The 20022-nt window shown below is 47.6% G+C and overlaps 1 protein-coding gene across 1 annotated transcript in view; it reads right to left on the bottom strand.

Moving 5' to 3' along the window:
• PI4KA (phosphatidylinositol 4-kinase alpha) overlaps positions 1 to 20022 on the bottom strand; it is a 123026-nt gene that overhangs the window by 27221 nt on the left and 75783 nt on the right. The window contains exons 20-29 of the mRNA XM_047698289.1: positions 16060 to 16168; positions 15570 to 15706; positions 15275 to 15408; positions 12417 to 12499; positions 6206 to 6276; positions 5994 to 6118; positions 4306 to 4387; positions 3981 to 4064; positions 2927 to 3016; positions 393 to 512 (exon numbers count right to left, since the gene is read on the bottom strand). Coding sequence (XP_047554245.1) covers positions 393 to 512; positions 2927 to 3016; positions 3981 to 4064; positions 4306 to 4387; positions 5994 to 6118; positions 6206 to 6276; positions 12417 to 12499; positions 15275 to 15408; positions 15570 to 15706; positions 16060 to 16168 — 1035 coding nt within the window. The remainder of the gene's footprint in view (positions 1 to 392; positions 513 to 2926; positions 3017 to 3980; positions 4065 to 4305; positions 4388 to 5993; positions 6119 to 6205; positions 6277 to 12416; positions 12500 to 15274; positions 15409 to 15569; positions 15707 to 16059; positions 16169 to 20022) is intronic.

Raw genomic sequence — 20022 nt, 5'->3', positions numbered from 1 at the left:
CAGAACAAATGAAGCTGAAGATGTGTGTGCACGTGCGTTCTAGTGCCTGCTGAAACAGAAAAATCCAGCAAATGCTTCCAATCAATGCGATATAAGATAATGCTGACTGCATCTCCCGGAGCTCAGTTTTCTTCCCTGTGGATACAGAGAAATCCAAATCTGGTATCATTAATGAGTCAAGAAAACACAGTAAGGTTCTACTGCCCAATTCTCTCTGAACGTGGGGATCGTACATGGGACTCGGATCTGCCTACTGCCAGCACGGCCTCGTGTGCAGCATGTGGGTGTCCAGGCGCTTTCGGAAAAAGCTCTGCATCGGCTTTGGCCTTTCCCTCACCCTGTGGTTCCTGGGGCTGAAGGAGACTCCTGCTCCCCGGGAGGCGCACACTTACCCCGAGAGTGGTGTTCTGCTTGTTGTAGCCGGCGAAGTGAAGGATGCTTTCAGTGGCCATGGCCAACCCTGTGTGCTGGGACAGTCCTGACACCCAGTTCTGATGCTTGTTCAGATATTCCTGAAGTCAGAAATTAAAAAAGCCTCTTTTATTTTAAAGGTATGTGAGGTAGTAGAGCAAACCTTGGTTCCAATGTTGGGTCCAACCCCTTCTGCAGGAGCCTCAGTAAGTTAAAGTGCTTACTTTACTGGCTACTGCTGGCTACTGCTCATGCATGAACAACTGGCTACTGCTCATGCATGAACAAGGCCGATTGCTCAGAGCAGCCAGCACGCACAGTAAAGGTGAGAGGACCGCTTATTCTTTTAGCACATCCTTGCTGACCATCTGTCACCTGCCAGGTCCTGTGTACCCCAGAACACAGAGTGGCACAGTCCTGGTCATGCTGTCAACATCTGGGCAGTTCTCCTGCCAGAGCACTCTGCTGTGAAGGGGCTTGATCGGCAGCAGAAGGGCAGAGCAAGAGCCTGAGTCTGCCTGGCCAACTGTGGAGGGGGATGCCAGGGCAAAGGGACACCTGGCAGGGTTGGAGATGTGAGAAGGCCTTCTGCTCTGGGGACTGTCAGGGGTCAGCACTGCAGGAGCAGCAAATACAAGGAGCTAGATGCTAGGCGGCAAGCCTGGGCCAGAGATGGGCCAAGTCCAGAAAGCCCTTGTCTGTCAGGTGAGGGAGATTAGGTCGGGCCACAGGACTCCCCTTGGGAAAGTGCATGAGCACTAACTTACAAAACTGTGTCAGTGGTATTGGAGGGTTCATGGAGCCCCCGAAACCCAACCATGGACCTATAGTGATGGGGAGAGGCTAATGAGCAGAGGTAGTGGGGAAGTATGCCGAGAAGATTTGCTAGTGAAACCGGCCCACTGTGGTGGGCACGGAGGATGACTCAGGACAGACAGGCTGCTGGCAGGAGGCCCAGGTGGGATGGGAACACCACGGCTGGGCAGTGAGGGCTGGATGGCGGGTGGGGTGGCGTTCAGATGGACTAGATGTGCAGGGGGAAGGGAAACAGGGCCTGGGGCAATACCAAGGGGAGAGCTGGTAGAAGCACCAAGACCAGTGCAAGCCTTTGCATTTTCCACTCCCCTCCCAGACCACGCTTAAAAAAATACATAGCTCTCCCTATTTTAGGCTTTTTTGTTTAATGAACCTTTTTAGAAATGAAAGGTGGCTTCCCCTCTTTAGACCTTAGCCTTGAGAACTGAAGCCCCTCTTCTCCATGTGAACAAACGAACAAAAAAATCGGTTCCTAGGGGCACCTGGGTGGCTCAGTGGGTTAAAGCCTCTGCCTTTAGCTCAGGTCATGGTCCCAGGGACCTGGAATCGAGCCCTGTGTCGGACTCTCTGCTCAGTGGGGAGTCTGCTTCCCCCTCTCTCTCTGCCTGCCTCTCTGCCTACTTGTGATCTCTGTCAAATAAATAAATAAAATTAAAAAAAAAAAATCGGTTCCTAAATATGAACGGTTTAAGAAAGTACCCCAGCCTGAAGAGGACCAGTGTATCCACTAGACGGCAACTATTATCAAGTTCCAGGCATGGCCGAGTTACAAGGCCTCCCTCTGTACGGCTTAGCTGCTGAGTGCCTAATGGAGGGCTTATTTATTTATTTATTTTTTCCATTTCCCCAATTCCTCTAACCTCATTCTTCCAACACCTTTGTGGAAGGAGGAGTGTACGGTGACGCTAGGTACCACTCACGGGCGCTAACAAAATGCTTTTCCAAATGGCCTCTGAGGCTCTTGGGGCTAGCGGCTCTGTCCTTCCTGGATTCCAGATCCAGAAACAGTTTGGAACTAGCTTTGTCCTGACAAGTGTTGCTGAGGGCAACTTCACACGCCCTTCTCAATGCACCTTCTCTTTACTAAGCCAGATTTCCTCTAGCGGGATTTTTCTTATCTTTGATCCCTTTTGAGGTGACTTTTTCCTCTCGCATATTGTGGTATTTCTGGTCCATCTCTGCTTGACCAGAACAATGGCTCACCTTGTGGTCATTTGTGTTCACAAGCCAGTGCTTTGGTCTGAAAAGGCTCACGTGCACCTCCACGTGCAGCCTGGATAGGGCTCTACTGGGACAGCAGCCTCACTCCAGCTCCAGAATCAGGCCGAGGTGCTACTGCTGGACTGAGAGGCCTCCCCATGTACCACGTCGCCCATGCCCATCTTGCAAGCAGCCCCAAGTCCTGCCATAAACCTGGCACCTACCTGGTGTGAGCGGTCAGGTTCCTGAGGCCCGTCTGCCCAGGGATCTCACTGCACCTGCCTCCCTCCCCTACGACCTGTACCCTTAACCCCCCAAGGTGTTCCCGCTGAAGAGCAGCCTCTGAGGCCTCTATTATTCTCAGGCACTAGACCGATGTTTTTGGTCTGTTTATTCCCACTAGTGTTGTCTTATTTCGAGTTTGCTACCTCTGTGAAAGCTCTCTGGATCACCTTAAAGAGCATAACAAAGTTGCTTTTCGGTGATTTCAAGAGAGTACCTGTAAGTGGGACTTGGTGACTGTGGGTGCCCACTTCATTGCCTCCTGTAGGATCATTCCACAGCGCGCGGCGAAGTCCTTCACGATGCTCTGGAAGAGAGTGTGATCAAGCCGAGGTCAGTGTATGCGGGGCATCAGAGGATGCCAGCTGCAGACTGTAGTTAGCTACTGCTGGGGGCTGAAGTGCATCCCCTGAAACCCATGTGTTGAAGCCCTAGCTCCCAGAAACTCAGAATGTGACAGTACTTGGAGATGGAGCCTTTAAGAGGTGACTAAGGTAAAATCACATGGGTGGGTCCTAATTCCATCTGACTGGTGTCCTCCAAAGAGGAGATTAGGACTCACGCACAGAGGGAAGATGTGAGGACACGAGAACCGGAAAGATATCTAAAAGCCAAGGAAAGAGGCTTCTGAAGAGATTAACCCTGCCAACACCTTGATCTCAGACTTCCAGACCCCAGAACTGTGAAAAAAATAAATTTCTGTTGTCTAAGCGACTCAGTCTGTGGCATTTAATCACGGCAACCCCAGAAAATGATTACAGTGACCATGTTCCAACCCTGAGGCTCTGGGTATAGGATACAGACATCCCAGTCTGTAATCCTGGCATAAGACAGGGCCTCACACGTCCACTGGGGGGGCCTCATCACCATGCGGGGATCTCCCTGCTGGCAGCTGGTCTAGCTGGAGGCCCCAAGGCTGGGACATGACCTGGCCCAGGTCTGAGCTGAGCTTCAACCTGCCACAGAGGGGGTTCCGAGTCAGACCTCACATGGCACGTCCTCCTTACCCGGAGCCACTCACTCCATCTACTTCCACAGTGCCGCACAAAGCCGAAGTCATGTTACTCAACTACCACAATGACAGTCTGCACACCCCACAGCAGTGAAGTTTGTCTAACAGTCATGCTTGCTCATGCAGCTTGGAAGCACTATAAACTGACAGGCAGCTGAACAAAGGAAGGGCTTAGAGTCCCATGTGTGCAAAGCGCTGGCCCTGACACTCGAGAGTGCAATGAAAACGTCCCTTAATAAGGGGACGACTGCCAGCCTACCTCCCGGGCTTCACAGGTATCAGGAACAGTGATCCGATAGGGGGCATCAGGGATGTCGTAGTAAGGCTGGTCCTTGTGAATGTCCTGAAAACACAACAAGGCTCCCTCTTCCAAACCGCCTTCCCTGGGCTGCCTCTGCTGAGCTGGGCCTCCAGCTCATACTGGGCCGCAGACTGCTCCCTTCCCCACACTTGTCTGGTCTGTGACAGACTTCCAAACTTGCTGCAGCTCACTGGGAAAGGCCAGGGTGGGATCTGGGGTCCCCACCCCCAATGTGGCTACCTGTAGCATAAATGAGGCTCAGGCTGAAGGCAGGGACACTCACAGCGCTCAGCGACAGCGACAGGGTCTGGAGGATGTCCAGCATGGTCTTCAGCACCGTCCCGCTCCAGAGCAAGTGGGGAAACCTACACCAAGAGCCAGGTCTCGGTCAGGGGCCAAATCTTTAAGGAATCTCAGCTCCTTAAAGTGCTGCCTTGAGGGGCAGGTGGGCTGAGGTGGGAGCCCCACCTCCTGCTGCCCAGCAGAGGATCAAAGGCCCCCCAGGCAGGTCACTCAGTCAGAAACATCCCCAGGCTCTTGCCAGTCCCACACTTCAGGGCCCAAGCGTGACCCTGTGTGCCCTGGTGTCAACCAGATACTGATCGTCTTGGTTATACACTGGTCGAGCCACACTCCCTCACTCCCCAAAGTGTCCCTCCTTGTTTCTGACCAAGCCTCAGTAATATTCTCACAAGATGGCACAAATAGAAAATGGTAGTATTTGTAGGACACCCTGGGGCAAAGAGAAGAATCTGCTCCTAAATGTGGTAGTCAGGGTTGAGGGGAGCCAACTCTGCACAGCTCTGACTCATCGTGGCCCACTGTTTAGAAGGTCCAGCTCAGACACATGTCCTATGTGTGCTGCACTTGCTTTCTGGCCCTGCCTGGACCAGACACACAGCACCTGCATCAGGCTCCAGAACTCAGGGACCCTTGTAGGGATGCGTGGGCAAGCCCAGCATGGCTGCTTGCTGCCTCCCACCTTTATGCTGCAGACAGGCTGGCCCAGCCCACTTTTGAGGGTTCTCATCCATGTGGGGCCATGTCCCATGAGTCTGCTTTGGCTCCCAGCACAGAGAGCCTGGAGTAGAAAAGGATCTGTGTGGGCTCTCCTTCCTCTCTGATGAGCCTGGAAGATACTGATTCAACCAGGGTCCTCTGGCTGGGCTCTGGGGTGGGAGATGTCACCTAGGATGGCTCTGAGCTTCCCAGAGTAAGCCCAGGGAGGCCCTGCAGCAGGGGAGGGTGGGATGCAGAGACACAGGCAGCAGGTGACACCCCTTGTCATGAGATACACCATGAACCTGGGTGGCTCAGTTGTTAAGTGTCTGCCTTTGGCTCAGGTCATGATCCTGGGGTCCTGGGATGGAGTCCCTCATTAGCCTCCCTGCTTAGTGGGAAGCCTGCTTCTCCCTCTTCTACTCCCCCTGCTTGTGCTCCCTCTCTCGCGGTCTCTCTGTCAAATAAATGAACAAAATCTTTTTTTTTTTTTTTAAGATTTTATTTATTTATTTGTCATAGAGAGAGAAGCGAGAGTGAGCACAGGCAGACAGAATGGCAGGCAGAGGCAGAGGGAGAAGCAGGCTCGCCGCCAAGCAAGGAGCCCGATGTGGGACTCGATCCCAGGACGCTGGGATCATGACCTGAGCCGAAGGCAGCTGCTTAACCAACTGAGCCACCCAGGCGTCCCTGAACAAAATCTTAAAACAAAACAAAACAAAAAAACATCAATAGCTCAGAATGAGTGGAGGTTTCAGGACTGAACTTCAGACCTTGTAGCAAATTCCATGACATTCTGAGGGAGGTTGCATTGCCATTAGAGAGTTTAAATTCTGACTCTAATTTTTCTACACTGATAGTGGAAGAATGGTTCTTAACCACGTTCCAAATCGAGAGGCGCGCGCGCACACACACACACACACACACACACACACACACACACACACAGCATTAGAAGGAAAAAGAGCTTACTTATCCACCAGACCAGACAAATACTTGTCCGCCACCCTCCGTATCCTCTTGTGAATGTGGTTGAAGTTCACCAACAAAAACTGCGCGTGCCGCTCGAGCTCCTCTTCATTCTCCTTGGTCTTAGCCTAGAGATTCCAAAGACACAGGTACCACAGGTGCCCTCCATGTGCCTCAGGCAGACACCCACTCACACTCCAACAAGGCTTACTTACTTTATCTGCCATCATGTTCAGGAAGGCATCGAATACTTTGTCTGCGACAGCAATCACACACTGCATCATGCCTGAAATGAGGAGGTTTCCACAGGTCAGGAGCGGCAAGGGAAAGGAAACAATCCCAGCCATTTTCAAATATTTTGTTTGGAAAAGATGCTGGACTAATAGAGGAGTGGCCGAGAGAGCAAAGAGTTGCCACGTAAGCATCTAGCTTCTCCTGATTTTAGCAGCTCTTCTGTCAAAACTAAGAAGCTGACAATGATACTGTACTCTTACCTAAGTTTCAGGCTTTATTTGGATTTCCCCTTTTCCCCTCTAATGTCCCTTTTCTGTCCCATGATCCAATGAGGTTGCCACATGGCATTGCCAATCAGATCTCCTTAGTCTCCCATAATCTGTGTTGATTCCTGAGTCTGTTCTTGCCTTTCATGACCTTGACACTTCCGAAGAGCATAGGCATTTTGTAGGATGTCCCTCAACTTAGGTGTGCCTGATACTTGCTCATGATTAGACTAAGGTTACAGGATGTTAGGGGAATCCCACAGATGTGAAGTGGCCTTCTTGCCATACGGTGGGGGGTGGGGGTGTGTGAAATCAGTATCTCCCACTGCTGGCAAGGCCGACCTTGATTGCTCAGATAGAGTGGTATATGTCAGGTTTCCCACTAAGCAGTTACTATTTCTCCCTTTCCATGCTCTACTCTTCAGAAGGGAGTCACTGTATCCAGCCCACACTCGGGGAGGGGAATTAAGCAGCAGCTCCTGGAGGGGCATGTGGGTATAAGTCAAAAACACCACAGTCACTGGGAAATGCTCTGGGGAAGATACTCTGAGGTTATGCAGACATGTCATTTCTCTTTAAGGTTTTGCCCCCTGGCTTTCGCACCTATCACTGGGCTCTGCCTGCAGCAGGTACTCTGGTCTCACTGGGATTTTCTGTTTTCTTCACTCTTTCTAGTTTTAGTAATTGGAATTTTTAAAGGAAAGTCCATCCCTTCTTCCCCATGTCATTTGTTCAATCATCTAATTACTATGGACTCATGGATATTTATTCCTTTCACTGGGTTATAATCTGATACTGTCATTATTTTGTTGCTCAAATTGTTCCAGGGTTGGTCATTAGGAGCTCTTTCAGGCAGGCTCCTGTGTCCTTGTGACATGCTCACAGGCCTTTCCTTTCATTTTCTTCTTCTTCTTCCTCTCCTTTTTCTTTTTTTTTTCCCTTCACAAGACCTTCCTTTCTGGCACTGTGAGCTGTCCTAGGCGCATCTTGTATTTTCCCTGCAGCCTTGGCTCCCTTTACTGCAGAATGGTGTTTAGAAACCAAGATCCAAGCACCGGGTGCGGTTGTGGCTCCCAGGGTGCAAAGCAGATTTTAAAAAGCAACAGTGGGGGCGCCTGGATGGCTCAGTGGGTTAAGCCTCTGCCTTCTGCTCAGGTCATGATCTCAGGGTCCTGGGATCAAGTCCCGAATCTAGCTCTCTGCTCAGCCTCTCTGCCTACTTGTGATCTCTCTCTGTGTGTCAAATAAATAAATAAAATCTTAAAAAAAAAAAAAAAAGCAACAGTGGGCCGCAAAGCATCATTTGCTGATGTCATTAAATGCTGCTGGCTCTCCAGTGCTGGCCCATTTATACAGGGTCTTTGGGGTGGCTAAATGACAGGGCTGTAGGGGCAGCAGAGCAGGGACAGCAGGCAGGCACTGCACCTCTGTGCCCCAGGCCCAGTCAGAGGCTGAAACATAAAGAGGCATCACGTATGTGTTTGTCATGAGGAAAAACAGGCCCCTGAAACTCTGAGACCTGGAAAGTGATTAGTGTGACCTGGACAGATGCCCCAGCAGGGAGAGGCTGATCTCTAAGAAGCTGGGTTCGGTGGGGGAAATTTGTTTTGGGGGTGTGTTCAGTGTAATATCTTCTCATGTAGCTCTTAGGAAACTGAAAGTGTAAGTTCCTAATGAAAAACTGTTAGATAGTGGTGAGATGCCAGTGATGATCATGTAGTAGTCTCTATGGAGATTTTTACTTAAAAACAGCCACTTTCTTTTTTGTGCTCAAAGTTAGCTTGGGATTACCTCGGTCTTAAGTCTGTACTGACTGACTGTAGCTGGCAGGCTACACAGGAACACACGGAGGCTTGGCTCACACCACACAGAGGATGTCCCAGCCATCCCCTTTGGGGGATGCTAGATGCTTCTTATAACCTCTCTCCTGCTTGGTTCTGAAAATTCATCAATAACCAATCTCCAAAGACATCTCCTTCCCACCTCCCACGTTTTAGGGGAGAAAAGGAAGAGGAAAGTACACTCAGCAGTTACACATTTATCAGCTTAACCCTCAGTACCATATTTAGGACAAAAATAACCCATTTGGAAATCAGGTGGAAGAGTACAATGTACTGTGAATATTAAGTGTTGGTAAAGTGGACATCAGGCCCCATGGCAATGTAATTTCCTCTTTTTAAAAAATTTATTTTTATTTAAATTCAATTGTATTAATTTATAGTGTATTATTAATTTCCGAGGCAGAATTTAGTGATTGATCAGTTGCACATAGCACCCACTGCCCATTACATCAAGTGCCCTCTTTTTTTTTTTTTAAGTTTTTATTTATTTATTTGACAGACAGTGATCACAAGTAGGCAGAGAAGCAGGCAGAGACAGAGGGGGAAGCAGGCTCCCCGCTGAGCAGAGAGCCTGATGCGGGGTTCGATCCCAGGATCCTGGGACCATGACCTGAGCTGAAGGCAGAGGCTTAACCCACTGAGCCACCCAGGCGCCCCTCAAGTGCCCTCCTTTTTTTTTTTTTTTTTAAAGATTTTATTTATTTATTTGTCATAGAGAAGCGAGAGCGAGCACAGGCAGACAGAGTGGCAGGCAGAGGCAGAGGGATAAGCAGGCTCCCCGCCAAGCAAGGAGCCCGATGTGGGACTCGATCCCAGGACGCTGGGATCATGACCCGAGCCGAAGGCAGCTGCTTAACCAACTGAGCCACCCAGGCGTCCCTCAAGTGCCCTCCTTAATGCCCATCACACCCAGTTACCCCATCCCATACCCACCTCCCCTCCAGTAACCCTCAGTTTGTTTCCTAGAGTTTCATTGTCTCTTATGTTTGTCTTCCTCTCTGTGATTTCCACGTCCCTCTGTTTTTATCTTATTTTACTTTACCTTCCCTTCCCCTATGTTCATCTGTTTTGTTTCTTAAATTCCACATATGAGTAAAATTATATGGCATTTGTCTTTCTCTGACTTATTTCGCTCAGCATAATACCCTCTAGTTCCATCCATGTCATTGCAAATGGTAAGATTTCATTCTTTCTGATGGCTGAGTAATATTCCATTGTATATACACAACATCTTTTTTATTCATTCATCTGTCAATGGATATCTGAGCTCTTTCTATATTTTGGCTATTGTGGACATTGCTGCTATAAACATTAGGGTGCACATGCCCCTTAGAATCACTGTATCTGTATCCTTTGGATAAATACCTAGTAGTGCAATTGCTGGATCGTAGGGTAGCTCTACTTTTAACTTGGTGAGGAACCTCTATACTGTTTTCCACAATTTAATTTCCCCTTACAACACAGCGACAGAGAAACAGAGCTCAGAAGAGAATTATAATTTAGCTTTAGAAAGGTAACGGATTCTGCCTATAGATATTCTCATTAGGAGGCTGGCAAAATGTGGCAGGTTCTTAGGCCTCTAGGGGTTGGCAGTCTCAATTTCTTTTTGTTGTTTACCCTCCCTCCTCGAATCAAAGAAACTCAGACTGACCCAACTGTCTAGCACAAAATAGCTATTAAATAGACAATGTGGATAGACGAGGAGAGCAAATCAATGAACAGCTCAGCCAATGGTTAACAGTGTCTCTACTATACCCCCAAGTGGTCCTGGGGCATGTGTGTGGGATCCTCTGAGTGTGGGACTCCTCTCCTGTATCCTGCACCAGTGGAAGAGGTCTCCTAGCATACAAACTGCCTGCACGTATCTTCCACCCTAGCCTCTAAAGGGCTCCTCCTAGTCCAGTTCTTCCCAGCACTGCCAGCAGGGGGAGCTTGCAAACCCCTCAGTCGGTCTTTCTCTGCCAACCCCCCAAAATAAGTTTACCCACTCAATTTCCCAACTGTTGTGCAATAGCAGGAAGGGCTCTTTAAAGGACTTATTGGACAAAGGTCTTACATGAGACAGCACCTCGGAATCCCTGGGGTGATTTTAAAAAAGATTCTTGAAGGACTGATTTTTCAATAATAGAAAAAACAGTACCAGAATTATCTGGGGATTAATTCTCCACTGGCAGGAACAAATTGATAGATTCTTCCCTGTGCCAATAGCTTCTAAACATAGGAAGGACTCCTCACTACTAATTGTACTTAATTAATAATAAATTTATTGATTTTAAGAATTCTCCATTAGCATTCCTCGAAATATTTACCCATACAATCAAGACTCAAAGATCTACTGCACTCAATTCCCTCAAATATTTAAGCACAATTACAAAGCTGATCAAATTTTTCTAAGCATTTAATTAAAACCTGTGTCTAATATTTCAGAGTCTCTTAAATTTTTAAACACTTTAAAAATCAACACATAGACCAACAGAAGGATGCTTAAAACCCATCAGCAACCTTATACTAAAACTGGTCAAACAGTGACTATACTATGCGCTTAATTTTTTTTCTTTGCAGTCTCAATTTTATGAGACTGACGCGCTGCCTACTGCGCTAAGGAGGCAGGCTGCAGTCTCAATTTTAATAACTCTTCTCATTTTTATTGCCATTCTTATCTTAGGTTTGCCTCACTAGAATTTCAGTAACTCTAATATTTTTATACCACCGGAGAATTTCATTTATTTGTTTTCCTAGGAGTCTGGTGCTTTTAGGACTGGCTGCATCTGAGACTCTCTGTGCACTTAGGATCTGAGGACATTTGCATCATCAGACTTGTAACTCTTTGCGTTTCATACAGATTTCCTTATTCTGAAACTTCCCCGGAAACGATGCAGTCGTTTGGACTGTGGATCATTGGTGCACAGGTCCTGATAGTCTGGCCTAGCCTGATGCGCCGCTGGAAGTGTCCATGGTCCTGAGTGGGGTCTCCTTAGGGCCGGCTGGACTAGTGAAGCATGGAGCCCCACACAGAAGGTCTGAATCTGTCCCCCTAGCAAGCTCTCTAACAGCTACTTTCAGCTCACAGAGTACCTTTAACTGGCTACTCTGTGGGACGCCTCTGCCCCGTCACCTGCTGGGCACCCTTTCTACCTGGTCACTCTTGGAGGCCAGGCATGACTTTATTACTGGTGCTAGGCCTCTTCCTGGACCGTGTGGCTCTTTCCTCTTGTTCACTCTTTCCTGATTATACAAGAGAAATAACTACTTGTCTCTATTTCACAAACACTTAGTGGGAAAAACAAACATCTTATACATATAAACACATATATCCAATATATTCTGTATTACTGTTATATATTATACATTATATCTGTTGCTTTGCTAAAATATGTAGATTAAATATATCTTAGTGTATTTGGATATACACCATTATCCTATTTATTTGTCCTTCTTTTAAGCACAGTAATAAAAATATGTATTCATGTTCAAACTGTGATACTCTGTCCATTGGGAGTCCTTTGAAATTGGTTCTTCATCCTCCTAGCCTGCTCTGGACATTTAAAAACCATAAAAAAGGGACGCCTGGGTGGCTCAGTTGGTTGGACGACTCCCTTCGGCTCAGGTCATGATCCTGGAGTCCCGGGATCGAGTCCCGCATTGGGCTCCCGGCTCCGCGGGGAGTCTGCTTCTCTCTCTGACCTTCTCCTCACTCATGCTCTATCTCACTGTCTCTCTCTCAAATAAATAAATAAAATCTTTTAAAAAAAATAAAAATAAAAAAAATAAAAACCATAAAAAAGTCAAAAGATGCTCTAGGTCCATCAACGACTATGTCAGGAGCCCAGGATCCTTTTCGCATGGGATAGTATTAGAGACTGAAATTTGGGGGTTGGAGCGTACAAGTATTGAGGGTGGACAAGAGTGATGCTCCTTAAGGCTATATCGTTATAAGGTTATAACCTTATAACCTTAATCTTTCCAATGTAGCATGTAACTTCATAAAACTATTTTCTTCATGTAGACAGAAAACTGGGAGTAGTATTCCTTATTAGACTATTAAAGCTCATCTCCTGATCGGAGTACTACAACAAGGAACTTACCAGACTTGTCCTTCTGAATAGCTTTATCTTCAAAGTAGCAGAACATTACCTGGAAGCGGTCAGGATCTGTTGAGCGCAGTACCCTAGCAAGGAGAACAGTTTGGAGTAAATTTTGAGAAATCCAGGCCCTCCCTGTCACAGATGTGGTGCTGCCCAGAACTGGTAAGGCTGCGAGGAACCAATAACCCACGCCACTTCAAGGGTCATGTGCTCACCCTGACTTTCTGGAGGGAATTACCCACCCTCTCTCATAACGTTCCCACATCGTTCCACCCAGCAACCCACCACTAGCGATAGATCTTAATTAAGGGTTATGTCCATAAGGATTCTCCTAAGAGTGCTGGCTAAATGTCCATTGAGAGACTAGTTGGCTACACCAAAGTACACCCATTTAATGGCACATCACGTAGCCACCGAAACGAGAGGTGACTCCATAAGCACCGCTACAGAAAAACACCCAAGATGCACCGTTCCATGAGACAGCAAGGTGTGGGGGAAACGGGGACAGCACGATGTCAGCGACAGATTTCCAAAAGGCCTCCATGCGCCTTCGATGTGTAGGATATGTATGTCTGCATTTATAGACAATTTCTAGAGAACTTCTAAAAGGGAAAGTATAACCATCAAGAGTGGGGATCTCTGGATTCGGAGCCAGGAAAGTGAGATTTGTATTTCTCATCTTGAGCATCTTCTGCACCATCCCAATGTTTTCCTTCTCTTTTTTATTTTATGTGCCATTTTTACTTTTATAGTAGCTGTTTGGGACCACTTAGTTGAGAGGCTCCACTAAGATAGCACGGCCCGTGTGTACACAGGCAAGTGCTTGGTGGAGTGCATCTGTGTGGGCTTCTGCACCGACCTTCTGTGAGTCAAACTTTAGTAGGGCAGGCTGGCTGGCTTTAAGCACATGCATTCCTGAGTGCTCAGGTTCACAGCTTTTACATGATTTCTCATATTGCCAACTTCGCTGTTTTGTTTTTGTTTTTGTTTTTAGCGAGAGAGATTGAGAGAGAGAGAGTGCACATGTGGCGGGGGTGGGGGCAGAGGGAGAGGGAGAGAGCATCCCAAGTAGACTCCTGCTGAGCACGGAACCCAAGCTGGGCCTCAATCTCACCCCTATCAGACAGCCCTGCCTGTGGGCACACGAGGCTGAGAGGGTCCGGGGACATCTCTTGTAGCCATTTAACCTCGGAGCAAACCAGTTTTTTGGTCTGTGTTGGCTTACTTGTTTTGTCTTGGTTGGTTACTCTTTCAAAATATATTCTTTATAGAAAGGACAAGAGGGAACTATACTAACACACATAGGGAATGGTGGTGGGATCAGTGGTTTTTCCTACTTATTTCCAAGTTAATGTATAATGTTCTTATATTACTTTTGTAAAAAAATGAAAAAGCATTTTTTTTCAAATTATAATGAAAAGCATTTGCAGTTTCATTTCATTTTTTTTTCATTTCATGGCTCTGTGGGACTCTGGGGGAGAATGGGTCACTAGTTTTCAAATTCTGCTCTGTTGTGGCACCCTCAGGCTACCAAGAGGCAGGGAGGAAGGGACAGGGCAGGAAGACGGGCGTTCACCCCTACTCACCCAAAACAGCCTTAATCTATTTTAAACGTTAAGCTTCTGAGTAAGAGTTTTTTTACCAGAGAGTTTCATGGCACCAAATAAAGACTAAAATGGTGGCACTGGGGCACCTGGCGTGGCTCAGCGGGTTGGGGCCTCTGCCTTCGGCTCAGGTCATGATCCCAGGGTCCTGGGATCGAGCCCCGCATCAGGCTCTCTGCTCGGCAGGGAGCCTGCTTCCTCCTCCCTCTCTGCCTCTCTGCCTACTTGTGATCTCTGTCAAATAAATAAATAAAATCTTTTAAAAAAATGGTGGCATTCACCAAATATTCCCCCTGTTATGAACTAACGCTTTCTTTTTCAAACCACTGGTAAACTTTTTCTATAACTCATTGCACCTATCCTATGATTCAACAAACGGGCGATGTGTAACCTGACCTTTTCTGACGACAGGGACGTATCATTCTGTAGCCAGTGTATTCAGCTGCAGCCCGAGGGGCCCTCAGGCCTTACCACGGTGGAGCTGGAGCATTCACACAGGCAGCAGTGCTCTGAGCGCCCTAGCTGCTTCTTCCAGCCATCATTTAGGAGAGGCAGCATGGCACAGTGCTTAACAGACTAGTCAGGGATTATTATCTTAGGTAATTAACTAAACAGCTTGGTGTCTCAGTTTCCTCACCTGTAAAATGGTATGTAACACTGCCTTGGTAGGTATGTAACCTACCAACACACTGTTGGACAATGTGTCAATACATGTAACTTAGCACAGTGCCTGGCGTGGCATAAGCGCTCAATCCATGTTAATACTGGTATTGTCGTGATGACAATTATTAGAGCTGTTAGGTCTGCTGTGGTTACACATGCATCCTGAGCACCAGGCCCCTGTGGGGCTGTTTTGGGACAGGCCCCTTCCCACTTCCCATTTGCTGTTTGTACTCAGCTGTGGTCCTACAAACCAGTGCAATGAATGCCTTCAAACATGCTCAGGGAGGGCCAGTTCCTAATGGGGGCTCTTGCGCAGTCCAATGGACTGAGTTTGCAACGTCTATAGTGACTGCTCAGAAGACTGTTCCTTATAAGGAGAAGATGATAGGGGAGTTTAGATACCTGGGGATTTATAAGTTGTGGTGTTTGGTGCCCCATAGGGAGGAGCACACAGGAAGAGTGGTTTTGGTTTTTGCTTTTTAAGAAAGCTTGCATGTGTTAGGAGGAAGTGAAGAGTCCCATGCCCAGAATGCAGAGAAGTTTAAAAATTAGCTCCAGTGTGGCTGTGCTGGGAGGCAAAGGCATGGGTACCTCATATATTCCAGGCGGTAAACAGACAGGAGATAGGTGGACATGGCAAAGTCCAGCTTGTTGATGAGGGCGGACACTTCAGGAGCAGGGTCCAGCAGGTTGATGATGGTGCTGCGGAGCTCACTCAGTTCAGCCTGGGGGGAAAGAAAAGCTCGAGGGTTCACACAGGCACCCAGGGGGAAGGTGACCCTCCCCCAGGAGCCACGGAAAGCATGTGATAACAAGGACAACGAAAGAGAGCTTAGCGAAACCCCTGCCCTGCATCATCCGTCCCTGGCAGGGTGAGAATCCTTACGGGGGTAACTGTATCGTTTTTCATGGCCGAGTTATACTGGAGAACAGAGCGCAGGGGCTCTTTGCTGGGAAACGTGAGCAGGGGTGACTTGGTGGCTATTTCACACACCCCCTCGTACCATTCTTCTGGCCAGAGTCCTGCAAGAGAGTACACATGAGTGAGACCACCACCTTACTCCAGAAGCACTGTGGGACAGGTGACACTGACCATTTCTGGAGTCCTGGATCCTTTGTTTGCGCCAATTTTCCCCTAAATGCAGCACAGAAATGAACTTGTTTCCTAACTCAGACGGGTTTTTCCTAAGATACAGAGCACTGTCAGAACCCTAAACTACATCTGGGAAGTGTAACATTTACAATCACTTGTAGGAAGCAGCAGCTGAATTTGGGCGAATTTTGAGTGCATGCACATTCATAATTAGGGAGAGTTCTCTCTCACCTTTTTTTTCACACTGCACTCTGTCTTCCCCGGGCAGAGAGGATCTGCTTACCTGAGCCCTCCACTGCAAATCCCATCAGCACGGAATAGAGCCAGAAGTCCCTGAAGAGTTTCTGCAGCCGAGGCTTGGCTTCTTTGATGGGAGGTAACCTTCGGGTGAGCTAATGCGCGGAGAACAGAGGGAGAAAAGGAGATTATTTGCTCACAAGCCATAAAACCTACAGATGTAAAATCAATCCCAGATTCATTCTCCAAGAATTAGTCAGTCATTTTGGGTAGGAAAAGACACACTGAGCAGTGACCAATACTTCTTGATCAATTCACTGGTAAATACTCCCCCATTCAGCAAACATTTATTGAGTAGCTAATGTGCACCAGGCACCGCGCCTGGGAGGTGAAAAGCCCCATTCCAAAAAGACCTTTCTGCCGAGTTTGGAGGCAGGTGAGGAAATCATCACAGTGTGGCAGAGTTCCTGGAGAAGGTGTCACAGGTCTCAGTGTTACCGTGCAAGTAACCCTAGCCAGGCAGAGAAGGGAGAGCAGGCTGTCCAGCCATAGGGGCATCAGGCCCAAAGCCTGGGCCTGGGGAGGGCATGGAGGACTGGGGAGGCTGAAGCTTAGGTGAACAGCTGTGCCTGGAGAGACAGGGTGATCATGAAAAAACTCGTGGGTTAAGGAGAAATGGCTTTCAGATCTTTTTGGGAAGCACAACTTTTTCAACAGTCATCTTGGGCAGAATTCCAAGATTTTAAATAGGTAGAGGCAGAGTTGCTTAGGCGCAGCAGTGAGAGGCTGAAGTCCCTGCATCCTTGCTCCAGATGGTGTCGTGCCCAGTGTGAAGCAGGGAGTGGCTTGTAGGTTGCGCAAAAATGTTAAACTTGTGCACAGCACCTGTTGGACAAGTTGGTCCTCACAGAACCCCCAGAGGACATCAAGCTCTCTAAAATGACAATCAAGCTACAACAAGGGGTCTCTGCTATCCAAACAGTCATGAAGGCCAAGGACACAGAGGTGGGGCACATGATGACACCACTACTGGGAGGGCAGGGGACAGTGAAGAGGGGTGCCTGCACCTGTAGCTGGTAGGACTATAAACTGGCACACTACTTCCTGGAAAGCAATCTGGAAATATGCATCAAAAACTCTAAATAGCCCCATCATTTCACCTAAAATCCCATCTGTAGGGATCTATAAAAAAAATTTTTTTTTTCTGATTTAGGCACAAAAATGTTGCAACATTTGTTAGAACATAAAAAATAAAGAGGAAAACACTAAGTGTTTACCTGAACCGGGCATTTACATAAGTTACAATATATCAGAAATTGTATTTCCTAAGAATATTTGGTGACACAGGTAGAACTTACGTCAAGTGGAAAAAAATGCAAAATGCATATAATATGACATAGATTTAAGGTATATGTATATGAATATATGTCCATAGAAAAAGAGGGGAAATCTCCAGTTGCATAGTAATAATGATTATTTCTGGGTAGCTGGGTTGGCAGGAGCTTCTAGTTTCTTCCTTAATGTTGCCTGTATTTCCTGGAGTTCTGCCATAGATATGTTGCTTCCACAATCACAGGGAGGGTACAGGTACTGGCTTTGGGCTGACAACATGCTGTGAAGGAGAGGCAGGCAGGCTCTCCCTGAAAGCCACTAGGGTGCTGTGCCCTTGGAGAGTGTCAGTCAAGATAGGGTGGGGGCTGCAGGGTGGCCTGTGGGAAGGTGCTAAGGAGGTGGAGAAGCACTGGGAGGGCAGCAGTGGACAGCATTGTCTGAAGGTAGAAAGGACACTGCCACTAAAGCACACCTGAGGGGCTTCCAGCTTGCTAGTGGCCAAAGATGTGGGTCTAAGGAAAAGAAGCTCTGGGACTGACTCTGAGGTGATGGAGCTCCCTAGGATAAGGTTGCAAGAGATGGTAGAGGCATAACAGGGCTCCCAGACCAAAGCCTTGGCTTGGTATTTAAGGTCAATGTGGCTAAGAGGTTCTGATGTCCTGTAAAGAGAACTTGCCTTTGGTGGTTATGGTCAGGCTTTCAGAATGTTTCATTCTCAACTGGATCAGGGCCCCCATGGTTGTAGAACACTGAGAAAGTGACTGTCGAAAATCTGTCTCCACTTTGTGATCTTACTACTCCTCACCCTGAGAATGCCCTGCCTCCCTCCTAAGAACTAGGGCTTGGAAGTGCCCTATAGGTTCTCCCTGCACTGATGACTCCATCACACCAGCTGAGATGGCTCTGGTCCCCAGGAAGGGAAAACTGTGGTGGAATCACAAAAGGCCCCAGAAGTGCTCCAAAGCGACCTAAGATAAGGACACAGTGTACCCAGGCTGGTTAGGACTGTGGTTAGGACTGGTTGGGACACATTCCTGTGCTTCAGGAGAGACAGAAAGGAGTGAGGAGGTACCAGAGAATGGCTAGAAGATGACAAACGGATCCTGTCTGGCCCCAAGACAGGATAGGCAAAAGGTAAAGGAAAGGGCTATAAGATAACTGACCTGCTCTCCCCTAAGAAGATCAAGGTCAGAGAAAAGAAGTTCTGAACTAGATGAAGGAGTCCAAAGAGACGTAACAACCAAATGCAGTGTAGGAACCCTGACTGGATCCTAGATTTTATTTTATTTTTTATTTTTAAAGATTTTATTTATTGGGGCATCTGGGTGTGGTCGGGGTGTGGTCTCAGGGTCCTGGGATTGAGCCCCGCATCGGGCTCTCTGCTCGGTGGGGAGCCTGCACCCCCACCAACCCACCTGCCTCTCTGTCTACTTGTGATCTCTCTCTCACTGTCAAATAAATAAATAAAATTTTCTTTAAGATTTTATTTATTTATTTGACAGAGAGAGAGAAAGAATCACAGCAGGCAGAGAGGCAGGCACAGAGAGAGGGGGAAGCAGGCTCTCCGCCCAGCAGAGAGCCAGATGCAGGGCTCGATCGCAGGACCCTGAGCCAAAGGCAGTGGCTTAACCCACTGAGCCACCCAGGTGCCCCTGGATCCTAGATTTTAAAAAGCTATCAAAGAAGTCGTGGAGAAATCTGACTGGGACTGGAGGTATGATGTAAGACAGAAGGAGTGAGTTTTCCCAGATGTAATAGTGGTGCCGAGCACCTCCCACCCAACAATTTAGGAGATCTAGCTCCAGTGCCCAGGGCTGAAGTGTTGTGACTCTCTCTACAACTCCCCTTCAAACACCTCAGAAAACACCTGCGGGGTATGCACACACAGAATTAAGCAGATATGGCAAAAACAGTAACTGTTTTATCTAGGAGGCTGGTATATGGATGTCCATTATTCAGTTCTTCCAATTGCTCTGTATATTTTTCAATCTCATAATAAAAAGTTGGAAAACATATCTAACCATAAGGTAAGCCTCGGAACTGGAAAGAAAACAAAGGAGTACGTGCGGTAGAAGGTACGGCTTTACAGTGGGGGCCAAAACTACATACCTCCAGTGGGGAACGACCCAAAAATGTCAGAATTGTCAAGAAGGGCTGAAATCCAGTTATTTCAACAGTGGGTTACATGATCAGAAATCTAGATATGTAAAAAACATTACCAGTTCGCTTAAAATAACATAAGCAATACATACTCATAGAAAAGAAATTCCAGCAAAGTATAAAGAGGAAAAAATGAACACTTTTCACCTGCCTCCCATTTCCAGTGTTAAGAGCTGGCTGCATCTCCTTCCAGATCTTTTTTGTGAATAAACTCCATATGGTGAAAGAGACAATAGCAAAGGTTTACTGAGCATTGACCAAGTGCTGGGCGCAACTCTCTGTGCTTTCTGCACATTATCTCAGCATCTCATCTAATTTTCACAGCAACCTTATGCAGCAGGTATAACTACTGTCCTCAGCTCAGAGAGAACAGAGAGGGTGGGAGGTGGGATTCCCACCAGCGTGGCTAGCACAGCCTCAGAGAAACCCAGAACAGATGGTGGGAGCACAGCAGCTGTGCGGTGGGCCTAAGGGAAGACTCTGCAGAAAGAGCACCCAGTGCCAAGGCTCCAAGAAG

The sequence above is a fragment of the Lutra lutra genome, chromosome 12 (genome assembly GCF_902655055.1).
Source record: "Lutra lutra chromosome 12, mLutLut1.2, whole genome shotgun sequence".
In the NCBI taxonomy this organism is placed as follows: Eukaryota; Metazoa; Chordata; class Mammalia; order Carnivora; family Mustelidae; genus Lutra; species Lutra lutra.
This window is presented reverse-complemented; position numbering and strand designations above follow the sequence as displayed.